A 17261-nucleotide genomic window follows, 5' to 3' on the forward strand; every position below is an offset into this window, starting at 1 on the left:
CCCTGACCGGGCAAGGGCGGGGCAATTCCGCCTCCGGCAAAGACATTTAGGAACCATGGCAACAGGCCCCTCCCCCAGAAGATCAGCGAGAACAGCCAGCCAAGACCAAGTTTACCGATCAATGACAATGGCAGAACTCCAGCGCTAGGAGAATACTGCACATAGAATTCATGGCTTTTTTACCATGATTCTTTAGTCTTTCAAAGTTAATTTTTTTTAACTGTTCTTTTTTTGAATTTTTCTTTTTCCCTTTTTCAACCATCCTATCAATCCCTTTTTTAAAAAATATTTTTTATTTTTCATTTTTAGTGTCATATTCTATCCCTTCATAGTAGCTACCCTTATTTTTGGTATATATATATAAGTTGTTCTCTCTTTAAAATTTTGAGATACAGTTCTTCTAACAGATCAAAATATACCCTAAATCTCTACTGTATGGCTTTGTTCTAGTCTCCTGCCTAATCACATTCTCTCCCTTTTTTTTCCTTTTTTCTTCTTTTTTTTTTTAAATCCTCTTCTTTCTTTTTTCAACCAACTTCTTATCAATTCCTTTTATAAAATCTTTTATAATTTTCATCTTTACAGTCATATTCCATCCCCTCATCATATTAACCCTTATTTTTGTACATATATAAGTTTTCCTTTCTTTAAAATTTTGGGAAGCACTTTCTTCTAACAGACAAAAATATGCCCCAAATCTAGCATGTGGCACTGATCTATGCACCAGCCTGATCATATTTGATCATATTCTGTTTTTTTGTTTTGTTTTGTTTTTATCTTTTTCTTTTTCTTTTTTTTTTTTTCTTTTTCTTTTTTCTTTCTTTCCCTTTCTTTTCTCCCAGGTTCAGGTCTTTTCTGATTTGTTTAGTGTATATTTTCTGGGGACATTGTTACCCTGTTAGCATTTTCTTCTCTCATTCATCTATTCTCCTCTGGACAAAATGACAAGATGGAAAAAATCACCTCAACAAAAAGAACAAGAGGCAGTACCGACTGCCAGGGACCTAATCAATACAGATATTAGTAAGATGTCGGAACTAGAGTTCAGAATTATGATTTTAAAGATACTAGCTGGGCTTGAAAAAAACATGGAAGTTATTAGAGAAACCCTTTCTGGAGAAATAAAAGAACTAAAATCTAACCAACTTGAAATCAAAAAGGCTATTAATGAGGTGCAGTCAAAAATGGAGGCTCTAACTGCTAGGATAAATGAGGCAGAAGAGAGAATTAGTGATATAGAAGACCAAATGATGGAAAATAAAGAAGCTGAGAAAAAGAGAGATAAACAACTACTGGATCATGAGGGCGGAACTCGAGAGATAAGCGATATCATAAGATGAAACAACATTAGAATAATTGGGATCCCAGAAGAAGAAGAGAGAGGGGGGCAGAAGGTATATTGGAGCAAATTACAGCAGAGAACTTCCCTAATTTGGGGAAGGAAATAGGCATCAAAATCCAGGAGGCACAGAGAACCCCTCTCAGAATCAATAAAAATAGGTCAACATCCTGACATCTAATAGTAAAACTTACGAGTCTCATAGACAAAGAGAAAATCCTGAAAGCAGCTCGGGAGAAGAGATATGTAACCTACAATGGTAGAAATATTATTGGCAACAGACCTATCCACAGAGACCTGGCAGACCAGAAAGGACTGGCATGATATATTCAGAGCACTAAATGAGAAAAATATGCAGCCAAGAATACTATATCCAGCTAGGCTGTCATTGAAAATTGAAGGAGAGATAAAAAGCTTCCAGGATAAACAAAAACTAAAGGAATTTGCAAACACAAAATCAGCCCTACAAGAAATCTTGAAAAGGGTTCTCTAAGCAAAGAGAGAGCCTAAAAGTAACACAGACCAGAAAGGAACACAGACAATATACAGTAACAGTCACCTTACAGGCAATACAATGGCACTAAATTCCTATCTTTCAATAGTTACCCTGAATGTAAATGGGCTAAATGCCCCAATCAAAAGACACAGGCTATCAGATTGGATAAAAAAACAAAACCCATCGATATGCTGTCTGCAAGAGACTCATTTTAGACCCAAAGACACCCCCATATTGAAAGTGAGGGGGTGGAAAACCATTTACCATGCTAATGGACACCAAAGAAAGTTGGGGTGGCAATCCTTATATCAGACAAACTAGATTTTAAACCAAAGACTATAATAAGAGATGAGGAAGGCCACTATATCATACTTAAAGGGTCTATCCAACAAGAAGATCTAACAATTGTAAATATCTATGCCCCTAACATGGGAGCAGCCAATTATATAAGCCAATTAATAACAAAAGCAAAGAAACACATCGACAACAATACAATAATAGTGGGGGACTTTAACATCCCCCTTACTGAAATGGACAGATCATCTAAGCAAAAGATCAACAAGGAAATAAAAACTTTAAATGACACAGTGGACCAAATGGACTTCACAGATATATTCAGAACATTCCATCCCAAAGCAACAGAATACACATTCTTCTCAAGTGCCCAGGGAACATTCTCCAGAATAGATGACATCCTAGGTCACAAATCAGGTCTCAACCAGTACCAAAAGATTGGGATCATTCCCTGCATATTTTCAGACCACAGTGCTTTGAAACTAGAACTCAATCACAAGAGGAAAGTCGGAAAGAACTCAAATACATGGAGGCTAAAGAGCATCCTACTAAAGAATGAATGGGTCAACCAGGAAATTAAAGAAGAATTAAAAAAAATTCATGGAAACAAATGAAAATGAAAACACAACTATTCAAAATCTTTGGGATACAGCAAAGGCAGTCCTAAGAGGAAAGTATATAGCAATACAAGCCTTTCTCAAGAAACAAGAGTTCTCAAATACACAACCTAACCCTACGCCTAAAGGAGCTGCAGAAAGAACAGCAAATAAAGCCTAACCCAGCAGGAGAAGAGAAATAATAAAGATCAGAGCAGAACTCAATGAAATAGAAACCAAAAGAACAGTAGAACAGATCAATGAAACTAGGAGCTGGTTCTTTGAAAGAATTGATAAACCCCTGGCCAGACTTATCAAAAAGAAAAGAGAAATGACCCAGATCAACAAAATCATGAATGAAAGAGGAGAGATCACAACCAACACCAAAGAAATACAATTATAAGAACATATTATGAGCAACTCTATGCCAGCAAATTAGATCATCTGGAAGAAATGGATGCATTCCTAGAGATGTGTCAACTACCAAAACTGAACCAGGAGGAAATAGAAAACCTGAACAGACCTATAACCACTAAGGAAATTGAAGCAGTCATCAAAAATCTCCCAAAAAACAAAAGCCCAGGGCCAGATGGCTTCCCAGGGGAATTCTACCAAACATTTAAAGAAGAATTAATACCTATTCTTCTGAAACTGTTCCAAAAAATAGAAATGGAAGGAAAATTTCCAAACTCGTTTTATGAGGCCACTATTACCTTGATCCCCAAACCAAAGACCCCATCAAAAAGGAGAATTACAGACCAATATCCTTGATGAACACGGATGCAAAAATTCTCACCAAAATACTAGCCAATAGGATCCAACAGTACATTAAAAGGATTATTCACCACAACCAAGTGGGATTTATCCCTGGGCTACAAGGTTGGTTCAACATCCGCAAATCAATCAATGTGATACAATACATTAACAAAAGAAAGAACAAGAATTATATGATCCTCTCAATAGATGCAGAAAAAGCATTTGACAAAGTACAGCATCCTTTCTTGATCAAAACTCTTCAGAGTGTAGGGATAGAGGGTACATACCTCAATATCATAAAAGCCATCGATGAAAAACCCACAGCGAATATCATCCTCAATGGGGAAAAACTGAGAGCTTTCCCCCTAAGGTCAGTAACACGGCAGGGATGTCCACTATCACCACTGCTATTCAACATAGTATTAGAAGTCCTAGCCACAGCAATCAGACAACAAAAAGAAATAAAAGGCATCCCAATCAGCAAAGAAGAAGTCAAACTCTCACTCTCTGCAGATGATATGATACTTTATGTGGAAAACCCAAAAGACTCCACCCCAAAACTGCTGGCACTCATACAGGAATTCAGTGAAGTGGCAGGATATAAAATCAATGCACAGAAATCAGTGACATTCCTATACACCAACAACAAAACAGAAGAAAGAGAAATTAAGGAGTCGATCCCATTTACAATTGCACCCAAAACCATAAGATACCTAGGAATAAATCTAACCAAAGAGGCAAAGGATCTGTACTCAGAAAACTATAAAATAATCATGAAAGAAATTGAGGAAGACACAAAGAAATGGAAAAACGTTCCATGCTCATGGATTGGAAGAACAAATATTGTGAAGATGTCAATGCTACCTAGAGCAATCTACACATTCAATGCAATCCATATCAAAATACTATCCACTTTTTTCAAAGAAATGGAACAAATAATCCTAAAATTTGTATGGAATCAGAAAAGACCCCGAATAGCCAGAGGAATGTTGAAAAACAAAAGCAAAGCTGGCGGCATCACAATTCCAGACTTCAAGCTCTATTACAAAGCTGTCATCATCAAGACAGCATGGTACTGGCACAAAAACAGACACATAGATCAATGGAGCAGAATAGAGAGCCCAGAAATGGACCCTCAACTCTATGGTCAACTAATCTTTGACGAAGCAGGAAAGAATGTCCAATGGAAAAAAGACAGTCCCTTCAACAAATGGTGTTGGGAAAGTTGGACAGCCACATGCAGAAGAATGAAACTGGGCCATTTCCTTACACCACACACAAAAATAGACTCCAAATGGTTGAAAGATCTCAATGTGAGACAGGAGTCCATCCAAATCCTAAAGGAGAACACAGGCAGCAACCTCTTTGACCTCAGCCGCAGCAACTTCTTCCTAGAAACATCGCCAAAGGCAAGGGAAGCAAGGGCAAAAATGAACTATTGGGACCTCATCAAGATAAAAAGCTTTTGCACAGCAAAAGAAACAGTCAGCAAAACCAAAAGACAACCAACAGAATGGGAGAAGATATTTGCAAATTACCTATCAGGTAAAGGGCTACTATCCAAAATCTATAAAGAAGTTCTGAAACTCAACACCCAAATAACAAATGATCCAATCAAGAAATGGGCAGAAGACATGAACAGACATTTTTCCAAAGAAGACATACAAATGGCCAACAGACATGAAAAAGTGCTCAACATCGCTCGGCATCAGGGAAATCCAAATCCAAATCTCAATGAGATATCACCTCACACCAGTCAGAATGGCTAAAATTAACAAGTCAGGAAATGACAGATGTTGGCGGGGATGCGGAGAAAGGGGAACCCTCCTACACTGTTGGTGGGATTGTAAGCTGGTGCAGCCACTCTAGAAAACAGTATGGAGGTTCTTCAAAAAGTTGAAAATAGAGCTACCCTACGACCCAGCAATTGCACTACTGGGTATTTACCCCAAAGATACAAATGTAGGGATCCGAAGGGGTACGTGCACCCCGATGTTTATAGCAGCAATGTCCACAATAGCCAAACTGTGGAAAGAGCCAAGATGTCCATCAACAGATGAATGGATAAAGAAGAGGTGGTATATATATATACAATGAAATATTATGCAGCCATCAAAAGGAATGAAATCTTGCCGTTTGCAATGACGTGGATAGAACTGGAGAGTGTTATGCTGAGTGAAATAAGTCAATCAGAGAAAGACATGTATCATATGACCTCACTGATATGAGGAATTCTTCATCTCAGGAAACTGAGGGTTGGTGGAGTGATGGGGGGGTGGGAGGAATAGGGTGGGGAGACATTGGGGAGGGTATGTGGTATGGTGAGTGCTGTGAATTGTGCAAGACTGTTAAATCACAGACCTGTAGCTCTGAAACAAATAATACATTATATGTTAAAAAAAAAGAAGAAGAAGATAGTAGGAAGGGAAAAATGAAGGGAGGGAAATTGGAGGGGAGATGAACCATGAGAGACTATGGACTCTGAGAAACAAACTGAGGGTTCTAGAGGGGAGGGGGTGGGGGGATGAGTTAGCCCGGTGATGGGTATTGAGGAGGGCATGTTCTACATGGAGCACTGGGTGTTATGCACAAACAATGAATCATGGAACACTACATCAAAAACTAATGATGTAATGTATGGTGATTAACATAACATAATAATAAATAAATAAATAGAAAAAAAAGAAAATGAGCTTGTATGAAACAATATAAAAAAAAAAAAAGAAATCTAAATCCTGGACCTGGAAACATTTTTGCTGCAGTAGCCGCACCTGGGAACCCTGTGGGTGTACAGAGTCTAGACCCCACCACAGAACTCCTGGATCCAAATCTGCATTTTAATGAGACCCCGGGGTGATTTGTACTCACGGCACAACTCAGGAAGCACTGACCTAGAAAGTATGCCTACAATTATTGAACCAAGCTTTCCACTTGGAAGGTATAGAAGACGTGAGGGTGGTCTCATAAAATGGGACTGGTGAGTAAAGTAAAACCCGTCTCCCCCAGAAACTGTTTCAGAAGGTTTAGGATTGGGCCAGCATAACATTAAGAGTATGTGTTCCGGGGTCAGACTGCTTGGCTGGAATCCTAGTTCTTCTGAGGAGTCATACATATGACCTTCTGCAAGCCAGTATCTTTATGCTGCTCTTTTCCCATTTGCAACTGGGTTAGCACAAGTTACTCTAAAGTTCTCCCTGCTTTTAAGTTTCCACAATTCAGGGAGATTCATCTAATTTTCAAATTTAGCTCAGCGCCTGACACATGCATAACGCTGAATAATTACTATTATTCTTTAAGAGTCTCCCAAGCATACAAATGATCAGTATAGGCTAAGATAATATTCTCTTTCTGTATGGACTTAGCATGGCTCGCTTTTGAATCTGGAATCCAGCGCATTTTAGAGACTTGCCTTCTCTCCTCTGGCGTCTGTAGCTCCGTTAGCCCGTGGTGGAAATGGGAGCGAGGCAATGGAGGGCACAGATCCACCTACTCCCTGATCTGGAGAAACCGATCTGGCAAGCAATTTCGCTGTTTAGTCCCGCGTCCGAAATACGCACTCTGTGTCCACCCTACAGCCTCTAGCTCAAGTATCGCTAATTACCCCGAATATGACAAAGCACAGTTTTGGTGTACTCAGTTGCACGCTTACGCCAGGACAGATGCAGCAGTTCGAGCTCCTCGTGGTGAAAACCAAGTTCTCTGATTATTTTCTCGTTACAGAAAATCCACAGGGACATACCAGCCGTATGAATGCCCTTCTGTGATAAGTGAATAGATACAGCCTATAAAATCTCGGCAGCGACGCAAGTGACACCTGCGGCCTGCCACACGCCCAATTAAACAGAGAAAAGGCCAAAGGTAAGACAGTCCAGAGATAAGACAGGAAGGAGAGAGAGCCGACGTGCTTATGGAGGAGAAAGGCCCACCCAGCCCTTCCTTACCTTCCCGGAGCAGGAGTGCCTGCTCCACGCTGCTGTTGGGAGCGGCCAGATCCAGCGCGCTTTTGCCCCCGGCGTTCCTGCGCTTTAGGGGAGCCCCGTAGTCAGCTAGCAGGTGGATGACTTCCACGCTGGACTGCCTCGCCGCCGCATGCAGGGGAGTGTCCAGATGTTGGCCGCGGTCCACACTGGCTCCTGAAGAAAGCAGATGACCACAAGCCAACGCGAAACGTTACCGTGGAAATACCAGGAGCTGCAAATACAGTAGCTGGAGACATCTGCAAAGGTATCTGCAATGTCATGACGTGCTTGACAGATGTTTGGAAATACACGACTTAAGCCCAGAACCTCAGCGATGGCTACTCAGACCGCCGCCAACTATTTTGATGAGAAAAGTGAAGAAAGAAATTTTTAGTCATTTAAAATATGTTACTTGCTTTCCCGTATGAACTGTGTGACGAACAAAATTAAATATTTGCAGCTCCTTCTACTCAGAATTATTATTTTGGGTTTTGGCAAAGGGGAAAGTGAAGTTTCTTTAGTATTTCTCTTATTCTGGGCTCAAAAAAAAAAAAGGTTTCTGAACTACTACAGGGAGTAGTAAATGATGGGGGATGAAAAAGACAAAAAAAATCTTAGAGATAAAAATTCTGATTTAAAGATTCATAGTACAGACTCTACCTTTATGTCGGTAGCTACGTTTGGGGAATCTTTTACCAAATAATAGTTCAAGACATTCTACTTTTCCCTGGACTCCCAGTTTTTGTTATGCCTTTTAGAATTAAAAAGGTTACTAAGGGGGCACCCGGGTGACTCAGTCGGTTAAGGATCCGACTCTTGATTTTGGCTCAGGTCATGATCTCAGGGTCGTGAGATCGAGTCCGGCATTGGGCTCCATGCTCAGAGGGGAGTCTGCTTGAGATCCTCTCTCTCTCTCTCTCTCTCTCTCTTCCTCCGCCCCTCCCCTCACCTCTCAAATAAATTTTAAAATCTTTTTAAAAAAATAATGAAAAATAAAAATAAAGAGGTTGCTAAGGATCTTAGCAGGACTGATCTAAAAGAGTCTATGGCAAATGTCTGTTATTTTTGCTATTGGGCATCTTCCTGATAACCACACCTAGATTTCCCTCTGGGGAACCATCCCCTGTGGTTCCCAGTTCATGTGTTTCCAGTGAAGCCCAACAACTTCAGTGGAGACTGAAATCTAGGCCTAAGCCAATCAATGCATTGTACTCCTCTGGCCACTATGATTGGCTCAGAGATGGGCATGTGACTCAAAAAGAGCCAATGAAATAAAATTGTTTTTTTCCCACTAGCACTTATGGAAAAGAGACTCTTGCTCTCTCTTGAAACCATCAAGGAGAACCAGACCAGGTAAATGGAGACAATATCAAAGGAAGTAGACATTCATTTCTCTGGAAAAGTTGTTTCGAGCATTCAAACATCAAATACTGTCAGAATTTTGTCCAGCCTGACAAGAACTTTGTCTTTATCTTTTTTTAAAAGATTTTATTTATTTATTCATAAGAGACAGAAAGAGAGAGAGAGAGGCAGAGGGAGAAGCAGGCTCCCCGCTGAGCAGGGAGCCCGATGCGGGACTCGATCCCAGGACCCTGAGATCATGACCTGAGCCGAAGGCAGACGCTTAACCATCTGAGCTACCCGGGCACCCAAGAACTTTGTCTTTAAAGCCATGGAAAACCAACAAAGTTAATAGGTTCCTCTCATAAAAAGATTTCTGGAAATTACCTAATTCTAGAAGTTTCTTCACACAGTCTACCCTCTGGTAGGTGCAGGCCACATACAGGGGAGTTCCAAGCTGAGGCAGTTCTTGGTCAATGTTAACGTTATTTGCCAGCAGGATCTCCATGCACTCTCTATGACCTGGTGGGAAAAAAAGGTAACCTTACTCAAGTAAGGGAAATATTGACTATTTATAGAACTATAGAATTGCTTATCTGTAATGGGTTTTAGAAATAACCTAGATTTTTTTTTAAGCAGAAAAAAATTGGTGGAGAAATCCTAGAAAACTCCAAAATCAAAACCATTAAAAAGAAAAGCATGCCCATACTTCCCCACTTAAATTCCCCTTTGCAGCCCTTGAGGTACCTCCAACTAGACTAAGGGCTCTCTACAGTGAAGCCACCAGTTTATAAATAGAGGCTGCAGGATGCAGAGGGGTGAACGACTCATCCTATTATTACCCTGAAAAAGCCAGCATTCAAATGCAAGGCCCAGCCCTGATCCCTCTCCATTACAGATCTCTCATTCTCTTCTTCACCCATGTATGGTTGCACCTCCTTATTTTGGTTAACCTGGAAGACACCTCTGAGAATAAAAAGCCTTGAATATAGAATATATTGAACTGCACTTTCAAATCCTCAAATATAGGATATATTTAACTGCACTTTCAAATTCAGTGGCTAACAAGAAGTATGTAGACAAGCATTGTCCTTGGAGAGGCTGCCCAATGAATAGACTTGATTCATTTGCAGCATACGAATGATTTGATCAGGACCAAATACTTCTGAGGAATTGATGGGAGCTTATAAAGAGTGTTCTCTTTGAAGATTTAAGTGTTTTCTTAAAAAAAAATCTTACCATCACTTCACTAATCTTTTTTTTATAAGATAACATAAAAGCAAGCTTCTTCTCAAACCTGCTTGATTTATCACAAATGCTAAATTAAATAAAAATATGCATTAAAATGTACAAATGAGGGGCGCCTGGGTGGCTCAGTTGGTTAAGCGACTGCCTTCGGCTCAGGTCATGATCCTGGAGTCCTGGGATCGAGTCCCGCATCGGGCTCCCTGCTCGGCAGGGAGTCTGCTTCTCCCTCTGACCCTCCTCCCTCTCATGCTCTCTGTCTCTCATTCTCTCTCTCTCTCTCAAATAAATAAATAAAATCTTTAAAAAAAATTTTTTTAAAAATGTACAAATGAGGATCCTATGGATCCAAACTATTTGTTCACATAAGTAAATATTATACTGGGATTATAGCATCAATATGTCAAAGCATGGACTCAGACTGACCTACTCTGTTGGCAGATGTTTAAAAAATCCAGAAAAAATATCTAGTCAGTACCTAAAACTGCCTGGTAAATACAGGGCATCTAATAAACATTTTTAAATAATTCCTGTCCTTTTAATTTTTTTTTCTTTCTTTTTCTTTGCAGAAGAAACTGAGCCTGGTCTGAGTTAAATTTAAGTACTCACAACACTCATTAATTACAAAATTAATATATAAATGATTAGCACTAATATAACAGCATCTAAAATAATGAATTTGTTATTTGTTCTTCCATCCTGTGGATGATGGTCCCTAACATGCTTGTAGATACAGAAAAGAATACATAGACACATGAATTGATGTGTTTATGATAAGCATGTATGTATTTTGTAGGCACATAGATAGCAAACACTCCAACATAAAACCATCCAAGTACTGCAGAATTACTTCAGTAATTCAAACCATTCCCAATATTTATCTATTTTTAAATGTTCGGATGGAAATGCAACAAACGGATGAACTTTTACTTCAAATCAACCTTAAAAAAAGTTTTTTAAGACTTTTAGATCATTTCCAAAGTAGACCATTTCCCTTCAACTTAAAGGATGTACTTGGAGTTTGGAAAATGACCAGCATCAGTTATTAATCAATAAATGTTTATTAAATACATGTAAGACATCAAAACCATAAATAGATACATTGAGATTTGGGTCTTTTGTTTCATTTAAAGTAATCCACAAACGGAAAAAACAAAAAACAAAAAACAAAAAAAACCAGACTCAAATACAGGGAACAAACTGCCAGTTGCCAGAGGGGAGGGGAGTGGAGGGCTAGGTGAAACAGGCGATGGGGATGAAGAGTACACTGGGTGATGTATGGAGGTGTTGAATCACTGTTTTGTACACCTGAAAGTAATATAGTACTGTGCGTTAATTATACTTCAACTGTTAAAACATGGGGAAAAAAATAAAAGCACAGGAAAAAAAATAATCTGCTGCAAAAAAAAAAAAAATTACCAAATGACAATGTTTATTAACCCGGGGCAAATCTTTCATTATTGCCTTTGGAAATAAAGACTTTCATCCCCAATTAGACCAGCAAAGATCACTGTTCTACAGTGTTCTAACTTCCCCATTTTATTTATCTCAATATAATAGAATAATTCCACCACTGAGTAACAGAAATGTTGCTCTCTCGGTGTGACTTTTGACAAATGGCCTTGGCCTTTCAGTGATCTCTTCTTGTTCATGTCTAGCGGATGCATAAAGTTTTTAAAGACCTTCACTTTACTCTCTTCGCTCATTTCAAAAGTAACTGAGAATACAGGGGTCTAGAATCAACTTCCAGGTGTCTAATGCCATGCTTTTTAAAGTTGCAATTTCTTTGCAATAACTAATGACCTTGAAGTCAGCAGCTCATCTCAAAAGAGTATATTGCTTGCCGTGGACAGTTATATTTAATCTTCCATTAGGGCTCCTATCAGCCTTGGCTTTCAGACGCTTTCATCATTTATTTTAGTGGCTGATGTTTTATGGGATTTGGGAGAAGAGCTGTTCTTTTCTAGTAAAGACAGAGACGTAAGCAAAAAGTACGACTCATGGAAGTCACCCCCGCAGGCTTGACTGGGCCAGCTGCCCGCAAAACACCAGCAAAGAGCTTCGAGAAAGGGCTGCGGAGAGACTGACTCCCTAGGAAATGCGACTCCTGAGACAGAAAACTGTTCCCAGGGCCCAAGAAGGGCGGTTGCATGCCCCACCGGTACTTCCTGAAGATTCAGGGGCTCTGAAGTTGCAGCTCTGGGATTCTAAGCACCACACAGACTACCGGTGAAGGTCTGGGTGTTCCTTGCACGGTGACCCCTGTACCACTGACTCGTGCAGATCGGAGCGAGCCCACCAATGCGGCGTGTGCAATGGGACGGCCCCGTTACCTCTCTTGACTGCCTCGTGGATGGGTGAAGCCAAGTGCGCCTCCGGCTGGGCCTTGGCTCCAAACTCCAGCAGCACGTCGACACACGCAGCACTGCCGCTCCGGCACGCATTGAACAGGGGCGTGGCCCCATGAACCGTCACTCCGTTGACCTAATGGTGAGCAAAGGGACCCAGGGGATTTGTCATGCTTCTCTCACCGTTTCCAAGCGTGTACTCTGTGCATCTGCAGGGAGGAATTTCCCAGGCCGGTGAATGAGCGAGGGAACGCTACATCATTACACTTAATTACGTTCTTTAGATCCCAGTAGCCTATCAAGTCTTACCTATAAGTAATATTGCAAGTGGGGCAAAATGGGAGAAAGCTTTCAAATGTATTCATGGCTATTCCAGAGTCTCTTAGGAGCCTCCTAATCATTGAGGGGTTACCCTCCTTGGTGGTTAAGAACATGGCTTCTGGAATGATTAGCTTGGTTGGGTTCAAGTTCCAGCACCCTCTCTTCTATCTGGTCAGAGATCTTGGTTGGAATACTAACTTTCTGTGCCTCAGTTTCCTTAAATGAGAACCATAAAAGAATCTACCTCATGAGGTTATTGGGTGGATCAAGTGAGTTGTTATGTGTTAAACACTTAGAACATTGCCTGGTGCCCAGTAAGCATTTAAGCATTTGCAACAACAATTATTTTCACTTCCCATTAATAAGGATCTGACTCCCGCTCCCAATCATGAACAAACATGGCAGGAACCAAAAATGCTGGAGAAACCAGGTCCTCAAATCTGTGCTTGCAAAAAAAAAAAAAGAGATCGAGATCAAGCCAAAGTCACAAAGAAAATAGCCATCAACATGGTGTCTCCAACCACCCTTGCTGCCTTCCAAGGATGTGGGAGCCATCTTTGAGTATTAGCAATAGATTGGAATGAACATCAGGGAGCCAAGGCATTCGGGTGGAGAGCCTCTGACAGGATTGAAATGGAGGACAATGAAGGCTTGATGTCAAACCATTTGCCTTAACAACTGAGTATATATGCTTGTGATAATCAGGATCCTAAATTTTCTTGTTTCAGAAACCAAAAAAAGGGGGCGCCTGGGTGGCTCAGTTGGTTTAAGCGTCTGATTTCGGCTCAGGTCATGATCTCAGGGTCTTGAGATCAAGCCCAGTGTATGGCTCCCCACTCAGCCAGGAGTCTGCTTGTCCCTCTCCTCCTGCCCCTCCCCCCGCTCATTCTCTCTCTCTCTCTCTCTCTCTCAAATAAATAAATAAAATCTTAAAAAAAAAAAGAAACAACAAAAGATATTTCTCCACAGTGCCAGGATAGCCCCTGTTAAAATAGAAAGTGAAAGAGGAGATGCTAAGGTGGCGGAGACAGACAAGGGCAGGGCAAAATGTGTGTGAATTCATATAGTCTAGGGATTTCTAACCTATTTACATTTTTCCTGAAAAAGATTTGGTGGGGCTGGTTTCATTTGATTTGTTTTTACTGAGAATCATCCTCATCCTCAGTCCCAAAGCCTTCAAATTTGATTTCCTAAGTTTCTCAGTTCAGGTCAGCAAACATTTATTGAGCGCCTATTAGGCGCCAGTGTTTCAGAAGCAAAGGCAAGGAAGACAATTGCCTCTCCAGGATCGGTTGAATTCTATCAGGGAAGACCCACAGAGACACAGATGATTTTGATACAGTAATGGGAGCTTTAGATCACTCTAGGAGCAAGACAAAAGAGTAGCGACTTGAGAAGTATTTCGGAAGAAAATGAGCAGGCTGTGGGGATTAGTTAGCGGGGGAGAGGGAAGATCCAGGCTGAGCCCAGGTTTGGAAGGTGGGAAAGCGGGGATGTGTCTCGCCGGGTCGTGGAGACTGGGCGGGCCAGAGGAGGGCTGGTCCCTGAGGGAAGAGCATCCTAAGCATAGTTTCAGATGCACTGAATTTGAGGCACCCACAGGGCTGCCAATTGTGAGGAATTTTCTACTGATGGACCAACGTTCTTTGATTCTTTCTCTCGTTCCGATTTAAATGTTAAATAATACAATATTTATCAACTCTTCCCTCATAAGATTGCCAAAACCAAGGGACCATGTCTTACTCTTTTCTTTGTCCTCCACAAAACCTCCCAGCGTTGTACCAGTACACACTCCTCTACAACCCGATGTTGTTTGCTCTTTTCCACCAACAGAAGGAAAGGGGCCTCTGGGGCACCTGGCTGGTGCAGTCGGTTAAGCATCCGACTCTTGGTTTGGGCTCAGGTCATGGTCTCAGGGTCACGAGATCGAGCCCCGCATTGCACTCATCGCAGAGTCTGCTTGAGTTTCTTTCTCTCCCTCGCCCTCTGCCCCTCCCCCCACCTAAAATAAATAGATAAATCAACAAATAAATCTTTAAAAAAGGGAAATGGCCCACACCCAACCTCACCCTCATCATTACACGTGAATTGACTAAGTGGTAACCTAATAAAAATACACGACCACTACGGCATCAGGAACATCGCTTTGCCCAAGAAAGACTTTCATATTCAGTTCTACATGTAGAAACCCAACTTCCACATAAAATGCTAAGAAAATCTCCTGTAAGCATTTAAAAACATTGCAGCTCATGAAACAAAGAACACAGGGACTGAATTTAAAAACCAAAATTAGCAGGGCACCTGGGTGGCTCAGTTGGTTAAGTGTCTGCCTTTGGCTCAGGTCGTGGTCCCAGGGTCCTGGGATCGAGCCCCGCGTCGGGCTCCCTGCTCAGCTGGGAGCCTGCTTCTCCCTCTCCCTCTGCCTGCCGCTCCCCCTGCTTGTGTTCTCTCTCTCTCTCTCTCTCTGTCCAATAAATAAATAAAATCTTTTTTAAAAATTAGCAACAAAATGATAGCTGGAAACTAAATAAATGTCACTGAGATTTTCAAAAGTTTTAATTTTACAATTCTACTGTGATATGTTTATTACACACAGCACCTCAGCTACTCCTTAGCCTTGAACTAAGGATATTGGGTGATGTGTGGCAGCATTGAATCACCATATCGTACACCTGAAACTAATATAACGCTGTATGTTAACTACACTGGAGTTAAAAAATAATATAAAAATAGGGGCGCCTGGGTGGCTCAGCCGTTAAGCGTCTGCCTTCGGCTCAGGTCATGATCCCAGAGTCCTGGAATCGAGCCCCGCATCGGGCTCCCTGCTCCACGGGAAGCCTGCTTCTCTCTCTCCCACTCCCCCTGCTTGTGTTCCCTCTCTCGTTGTGTCTCTCTGTCAAATAAATAAATAAAATCTTAAAATATATATATATAAATAAAATAAATATACAAAAGAAAAAGAGAAATAAGGGTAGAATTTTAAAATAAGATAAAGTTAATTCTGTTGGATTTTTTTCAATGTATTATTTACTAAAAGCTCATGTGATGATTTTGCTCAAGGAAAAGTTGGTTTAGAGTGTTGCATTAAGAGTGTTTCTGTTGTTGTTCGTTTAATTTGTGTTCTTTCCAATGTTTCCCAATCAATTTCCCAAGATCGGTTTTCAGATAACTTCAGTTCCAGTTGCTCTTTTGAAATTTAGCATCACAATTTTCAAAGATTCCTGTGAATTACCTCATTGGAATGTTCGCCCACGGGCACAGAGGCTGAAGAGGGGAGGGACCCGCAGTGTGTCTGTCAGTGGCTCAGGAACGTGCATGCAGACAGGGCCAGACCTGCCTACACCCCCAGGGGGTGCACCGTCCGGAAGGTAGCATCTCTGTAGACGCTAGCAGGTGCACCTGGGCAGAGCCGCGGGGGGCGGGGGGGCAGGACTCACGTGCGCGCCCTTTTCCAATAAGGCTTTAGCGCAGGCTACGTGGCCTCCAAGGCACGCCTCGTGGAGCGAAGAGACCCGGTTAATGGTCACGAGGTTCACGTTGACACCCTAGAATTTGGAGAGAAGGGGTTAAAGGCTGCATTAGCGATAGCAATGGTAGCCACTCCGGGACTTCAGAGTACAGAGTCAAGGCACACGGATCTCCTAGGACGCGAGTACCACAGGAGCAGCACTGCTGGGGGCCGCAACTCCGCTGCGTCCCAACCCTCATCCCAGCCCAGTCCCAGCACGTCCCCTTCCTCTTCCTGCCACCCTCCACCTTCCTCGTCTCAGAGTCCATGTGACAGATGACAAGATCAGCGTAGCTGTTGGCCAACTCTGACCATGCCCTGATTTTCACAACTTGGCCCTTACCATTCCCCCCACCCCATCCCGCCCCATGGTGACCACTTTCTGTCTGGGAAATAAGTTAGGTCCCTGCCAGTCCTTCCCAGCCCAGTTCTGCTTCTGATTTCCTGCCTCCTCACTGGCCCGTTGAAAGCTTCCAAAACCTAGTGCGTGACCCTGAACCCCAAACCTCAAACCCCTACCGTCTCCTGCCAGACCTCCCTTGATGCCCAAGACTGCAGGTCCCTTCATCTTAGGGCCTCTCTATGCCTTCTTGGTCCTGTCCACTCTCGTGTCCTGAGTATGATGTCATTACTCGAGAGCTGTGCTACAGATTTCAAATTGGGTATTTAATACAATTAGAAAAATCTTGTCCTTTGCCTGTATAGGATTTCCTTTTAAGAAAATAAGAAAAAGCAGGCTAGTCCACAAGGTGGCAGCAGTGCACTAGAAAAAAAACTTGCATCTGGCTGGCAAGCTGTCAGAATCCCTGCATTTCTGCATGTGTAATGCTGGACCGGCCTGAAAGACCATCTAGAGTGAATGGCCTCCACTGTGCACGAGGAAATGGAGAGGCAGAAAGTTCAAATTATTAATAAGACTTAAGGCTCCCCAGCAGTCGATGACAGCCAGATGACTCTGAGAGTCAGGAGCTCCTGATGCCTGGTTTAATGCTTTACTCCACCCCACTGTATGTGAAATAAAGTAAAAAATAAAATAGAGTAAAACATTTTTCACTAGG

The 17261-nt window shown here is 41.8% G+C and overlaps 1 protein-coding gene across 3 annotated transcripts in view; it reads right to left on the minus strand.

The window, feature by feature from the left end:
* The window catches only part of ASB11 (ankyrin repeat and SOCS box containing 11), a 31249-nt gene that overhangs the window by 3185 nt on the left and 10803 nt on the right, over positions 1 to 17261 (minus strand). For 2 of the 3 annotated variants that reach the window (XM_034999747.1, XM_034999755.1), the window contains exons 3-6: positions 16133 to 16240; positions 12360 to 12510; positions 9169 to 9303; positions 7423 to 7614 (exon numbers count right to left, since the gene is read on the minus strand). In XM_034999747.1, the coding sequence (XP_034855638.1) occupies positions 7423 to 7614; positions 9169 to 9303; positions 12360 to 12510; positions 16133 to 16240 (586 nt within the window). The remainder of the gene's footprint in view (positions 1 to 7422; positions 7615 to 9168; positions 9304 to 12359; positions 12511 to 16132; positions 16241 to 17261) is intronic. The other variant, XM_034999765.1, reaches the window with a different exon arrangement.

Source organism: Mirounga leonina, unplaced genomic scaffold (assembly GCF_011800145.1).
Source record: "Mirounga leonina isolate KUSES-001 unplaced genomic scaffold, KU_Mleo_1.0 Mir_101595, whole genome shotgun sequence".
NCBI classification, from domain to species: Eukaryota; Metazoa; Chordata; class Mammalia; order Carnivora; family Phocidae; genus Mirounga; species Mirounga leonina.